General features: G+C 34.0%; 1 protein-coding gene across 1 annotated transcript; it reads left to right on the plus strand.

The window, feature by feature from the left end:
* The first annotated feature begins 837 nt into the window (after positions 1-837).
* LOC116125235 (cytochrome P450 CYP72A219-like) lies at positions 838-4206 on the plus strand. The gene is made up of 5 exons (XM_031410959.1): positions 838-1226; positions 2010-2227; positions 2632-2876; positions 3156-3540; positions 3648-4206. Exons 1-5 carry the CDS (start codon positions 947-949, stop codon positions 4074-4076), a joined length of 1557 nt encoding a protein of 518 aa, XP_031266819.1. The 5' UTR covers positions 838-946; the 3' UTR covers positions 4077-4206.
* The last annotated feature ends 1907 nt before the right edge of the window (positions 4207-6113 follow it).

A 6113-nucleotide genomic window follows, 5' to 3' on the forward strand; every position in this document is an offset into this window, starting at 1 on the left:
CTTACCAACACAAGACTGGCCAGATCATACCGATCATGCGCCACTGCAACAACTGACGTTGACGGTTGACGAGGGTGAGTAACAGTCGGTGCTGGTCTTGGGTGGTTGGGGGTGTTTTGTCAATTTTTAAACTTTTTTGTGGCTAGGATGTTTTAGCCAATTTCTCAAATGTAGGGAAACTGGGCTAGTTGTTATTTGGTAGACATTTAATGACAATTGTGTCCAAAATAGTATTTAATTGAGAACAAAATAGGTATAAAAATCAGATTACTTGATAATGTTTTAATCCTAGGGGTGGGGGAGGGTATCGGATTACTCCTCACATTACCAATAATAAACACTATTTACAATAAAGATTCCCATAATATTTTATTACTTACAAACCAAACACTGGAATCTTGTAAAATAAATGAAGATTACTTATATTATCTTATATGCCTCCAATCCAAACTTACCCTAATAATTATTACTATTGGTATTGAAAAATTACTAAAATATTTTATACTGAACAATCAAACATAATAATGCCAATAATATAAAATGACATTACTAAAATAACAGAGGTTAACCTCCAACCGAACACACTCTAATTGTAATTTGGTCGTACCCGCGCTTCTTAAAGGTTTCCTAAGTTATAATAAAATATTTAATATAAATATAATTTTCTACATTTTACTAATAAACTGTCCTATGTTTAATATTATGAAAGAGAATCTTTCTACTAACTACCAAGTGTAGTGGATTTGTTCGAAATTAATCCGTTCACATTTTTATTGCTTATTAAAAAAAAAAAAAAAAAAAAACCTTGTTTATTTTTTAATTAGCCATTAATTTCAAACAAAAATGAACTCTCTTGTTGAATGTTGAGTATAAAACTGGCAACGCATCTCCATACGGCACCTATTTTCACATATCTCTCTTCTCTCCTCTCCCTTCCTTCTTGAAAATGGAGATATCGGTTACATCCATCGTATTCTCCTTTGTTTTTGCGGCCCTTTTAGCTTCTGTATGGTCTCTTCTGGATTGGATTTGGTTGAAGCCGAAGAAGCTGGAGATGTTGCTGAGACAACAAGGTTTCTCTGGCAACTCATACAAACTTCTTCACGGTGACACAAAAGAGATGTACATGGTGTCAAAACAAGCAAAAATTAGACCCATCAGCCCCGTCTCCCACGATATTGCGCAGCGAATCATTCCATTCCACCATCGTATCATCACGAACTACGGTATGCTATCTCCTTTCTTTTGAGACTTTATAATTAATTAATGGCCATGATGTGTTGTAGCATAGTCTTCGATCTCTTACTTTCGTCTTTAGCTAGATATGGTTGTGCTTATCGGAAAACATGGATAAGATAAGAACACTGTGTCTATTGGTGAGTCAATCTCTGTAGCAGTAAGGCGGTGCCATCTTCTTATCTTATTCTTGTCTACTATTAGAACAAATGCATCACTATCTTAAAACATCTTTATTTGACCAAGGTTTTGATAATAATAATTAAAAAATAATAGAAGCACACAGTGTTTTCCCGTTGTTATAACGTTATGGGCTACTAATAAATATAAAATAAATAACCAAGTTTTGAATCAAATTCTTATAAAGATTCTATTATCAAACTTAACAACAAGAAATGTTATATATTATTAATAATCATTTATAAATGATCATCTAATTGTCTAAAAGATGATATGTAATACTAATTTCTAAGTCAAACGCACAAGACATGAAGGAAAATTCTGGGAGTTGATGATGCATGTGCTGATGCAAACGCACAAGATAGTGACATTGTATAAAGTCATCTTCTATCAGTACTTTTAAGTTAAAGATAATGAGATTTGAAGTTTCTTAATTAACAAAATAATAATAAAACTTTGATAATTTATTATTTGATTATAGGATGTTTATAGCTAATCTACTACTTTATCCTTCTATATTTAGTACTAACTAAAAAATCAATAACTTTTCTTGTTTAATTATAACTAATACTTGGGCCTTACGGTGAATGCAGGAAAGAATTCGTTCATATGGTTAGGCCCAACACCAAGCATAAACATCACGGACCCCAAATTGATAAGAGAAATAATGTTAAGGTGTGACATATTTCAAAAACCCAAGAGGAGCCCACTTAGCAAATTGGTATTCAGCGGGATGGTGATGTATGAGGGTGAACAATGGTTCAGAGTCAGAAAGATAGCCAACCCAGCTTTCCATCTAGACAAGTTGAAGGTTTTTCTTCTTTCTATCCTCCAATACTCATGAAATAATCTTATCAAACATAATAATATAATTATGTGGGTCCCATTCAAAGATATGCAATCTCATGCTTTTATTATTTTATTTTACCCAAAGACTGATTTAATAATATATTTTAAGATTGTAGTTGTAACGTTACTTTCTTGCTTTAAGCTTGTGATATATCAGCCGATATGATTTATCATATACTGTTGTTACATTTAATATTAAACATATTATTTGGTAAAAAATTTGAAATACGACTGTAAATATTAAGAATTTCTCTTTAGTAGTGTGTATGTATGCTGTATGCATATGTTTTCGACTGAATCTAAAATTCATGCACTCTTATATTGAGATAACTCTCACATGGTCCTTCTATTTCTTTCTCTTTGTAGAATATGTTACCTAAAATGTATTTGAGTTGCAATGAGATGATAAGCAAGTGGAAGAGCACAATCGCAAATGAAGAATCTCGTGAGTTAGACATATGGCCTGACATTAAGACTTTAACAGCAGATGTGATTTCTCAGACAGCATTTGGTAGTAGTTTTAAAGACGGAAGAAAAATATTCGAACTCATAACGGAACAAATTAACCTTTTGATTCAAGTTTTCTACTTCTTCCACATCCCTGGATGGAGGTAATTAAACTAACATGGGGTCGTTTTATATTTACTTTGTTGAATTTTATGATAAATAAATTCCAAAAATGAAAAAAACGCTCAATGCAATTAGAAAGTATTTACATAAAATTGATAAAAAATCAAACAACTCAGTAGTATTTTTATTGTAAAAGCATCTTAAATTTTTTTCTCAATTCCTTTATAGAAGTTTATAAATGGTTTTAAATCTGTTTTCTAATAAATGTTACTCAGTACATTTCATGCTTGCACTTATGATATAAATTTGTCTCTTCTCAGGTTTTTGCCCACTCAAGCCAATAGAAAATTGAAAAGTAATAACATAGAAATTATAGAATTGATAAGAGGCATCATAAAGAAAAGAGAGGAGGCACTGAAAGTTGGAGAAGCAAGTAGTGATGATTTATTGGGTTTATTAGTGGAATCAAATCATAGAGAAATTCAAGAGCATGGGAATAAAGAAAGTGGAATGAGTATTGAAGAGGTGATTGAGGAATGCAAACTTTTTTATCTTGCTGGACAAGAGACTACTGCAAGTTTGATTGTATGGACGATGATTTTGTTGTGTATGCATCAAAATTGGCAAGAACGAGCAAGAGAAGAAGTTTTCCAAGTTTTCGGGAACAAAGAACCGCAATTTGATGAGTTAAACCGCTTGAAAGAAGTAAGTAAACATATCCCTTATAAAGTTATATTTTACTTGAGAATTTAATGTTTTAAGACTACTCCTTCACATTATTTAATTAATTCCCTGGAACATATGTGTTTCAGGTAAACAAAATTATCCACGAGGCACTGAGGTTATATCCACCAGGAGCTTTGTTTACCCGAGCAACTATGAAGGAGTTCAAATTGGGGGAAATGAAAATACCATCTGGAGTTTTAATTGCATTACCAATGATTCTAGTTCATCAGGATGAAGAATATTGGGGAGCGGATGCAAAGGACTTCAATCCTGATAGATTTTCCCAGGGTGTTTCAAAGGCATCAAAGAATGATCAAGTCCCATTCTTCCCATTTGGTTGGGGTCCTAGAATATGCATTGGACAAAACTTTGCATTACTAGAAGCAAAACTAGCTTTAACAATGATTGTGCAGAATTTCTCTTTTCAACTTTCTCCAACATATGTTCATGCCCCAGCTCGTGGTGTAACTATACAACCACAACATGGTGCTCACATGATCTTACGCAAGATTTAGTATTATATTTAGTATTATATATAGTCTGTTGGGGACAGAGTTGTTGGTTAACTGATCACTTTAGTGTATGGTTACCCATTTTAAGTGTAACAGAAATATTATCAAGTTGTTTAAGACATTTTCAATTTAACCACATCAAACACAAGTGCGGAAAATAAATAACACAGACATATATATAGTTCAGCTAAATCCACTTTTAGCCTACATCCATGGGATCTTGTCCAGATCAAAGCAATCCACTAAGTAAAAAACACATTACAAGATATAGTTCAAAGTTGATCAAAGATACAGTAAAAAGAACTCCCTATTCAACTTTACACTTAGCATCACACTCTAAAACCTGAACCTGTAGCAACTCCTTAGATCTTCTTCAACACACCCGAGAACAACTTGTGAACCACCAAGCTTCAAACATCGACGCCACGCACCAACATCAGCAAAAGAATCATGTTCGAAGAGCCTCAAGTCTATATTTGATATGGTGAGGTTTTGGCACAAAATGGAAATGAACATATGAACCTTAAGAGAAAGTATACTCTAAGAAAATTCAAAGTATAATAAAAATAAAAGATCAAAATGTTAGATTCAAAGACGTAAGATGAGATGATATACAGTGTACGTTTCTTGCTCAACACATTAGTGTCACATCAGCCAACAAGGAGTTGACCCATGTTTATCCAAATAAGGGAAGTATTCCTTCTTTTGGTTTGGACCACAAAGCAAATCGGGAAAAGAAAATTTATTCCCTAAGACCACTTATGGGTACTATGACACATGTAAAAATGTCCTAAAAAGTAAGAGACAAAGATAAATAATATTTTTTTCAGTTTATTAGACATGCAACTCATGTTGGGTTGCAAATATCTAAAGCGAGAGTGTAAGCACAAACTGTTGTCCACACACGATCGAAACGAAACAAGTCAATACGCAAGTCTGGCAACCAGTGTGCACGCAGAAAGATGTGCACATACACAACAAAGGAAACAAGCCAAATCATAAGATTGGCAACCAGTGTGCACACATAACTCATAAGTTTGACAAATATGAATATTCCACATTCTCCCCCTTTTTCAAACTTATGAACAAAGAACATAAAAGAGATCAAGAGCAAACCTATTTGAATCAACCAATCAAACCTGCCGATTTGCAAGAACAAACATACAAACAAAAATAACACAAATATGAACACAAGGTTAATTAATAAAACATCAAGATAAAACTAATTAAATAAGTTCTGCATAAACATAACACAAACAAAAAAAAACAAATATCAAATATCAAACTCCCCCATGGAGAGACAATAGTAAAGCAGTTCAAAGTTTTAAAAAAAAAAATTAACTTTCACTACTCCCCTATAATGCTTACTCCCCATCTTTGTTCATAAGTCTTGAAGATTTCTGAAAGGGTAGTGATATGAAAAGAGCTTTCCTCTTCACTCTCTTCTTGGTAGGAGCAGTAATGGTGACATGAGAATCCTCCACTTGAACGTTTGGAGCAATAGTAGAGGAGGCGTCAGCTGCTTCATCTTGGACTGGTAGGGTGTTCTCTTTGATAGGCGATGGAGGGACATTGTCAATGCTCATATGGGAAACATCCTTCTCTACAGAATGTTTTGCTTTGTCTTGAGCAGCTACATCTTCAAGTTCTTCTTCTTCTTCATGAGCAGCTTCTTTCCCTTCCTCATGAGCAACTTCTTTCCCTTCCTTATGAGCAGCTTCTTCCTCTTCTTCATAAGCAGCCTCTTCCTCTTCTTCATGAATAGCATGTTCTTCTTGAATGACAGTTGTAGGATCCTCAGCAAGCACGGCAAGAGCAGCAGGGGCAATAGGAACAACGGGAGCAATAGGAGGCACCTCATTCTGATCAACATGCTCAGTTAGAATAGAGGATCTTCAAATCAGCCTCCAATTTGTCCATTCGAGCATTGAAGGAAATATGAATTTCCTTCACATATTGGAGAACAGTCTCCATGGAAGTCTCCAAATCCTACATAGCAACAAAAAGCTTGGATTGCCAAGTGTTAGTCCTAGATTGTTC

This window comes from Pistacia vera, unplaced genomic scaffold, assembly GCF_008641045.1.
Source record: "Pistacia vera cultivar Batoury unplaced genomic scaffold, PisVer_v2 Contig161, whole genome shotgun sequence".
Taxonomy (NCBI): domain Eukaryota; kingdom Viridiplantae; phylum Streptophyta; class Magnoliopsida; order Sapindales; family Anacardiaceae; genus Pistacia; species Pistacia vera.

Excerpts from the sequence above, each read along its gene's own strand:
- LOC116125235 (XM_031410959.1), top strand. The coding sequence starts at position 947 with ATGGAGATATCGGTTACATCCATCGTATTCTCCTTTGTTTTTGCGGCC. Across the intron at positions 1,227-2,009 it reads TCGTATCATCACGAACTACG|GAAAGAATTCGTTCATATGG; the intron begins GTATGCTATCTC and ends CGGTGAATGCAG. Across the intron at positions 3,541-3,647 it reads AGTTAAACCGCTTGAAAGAA|GTAAACAAAATTATCCACGA; the intron begins GTAAGTAAACAT and ends TATGTGTTTCAG.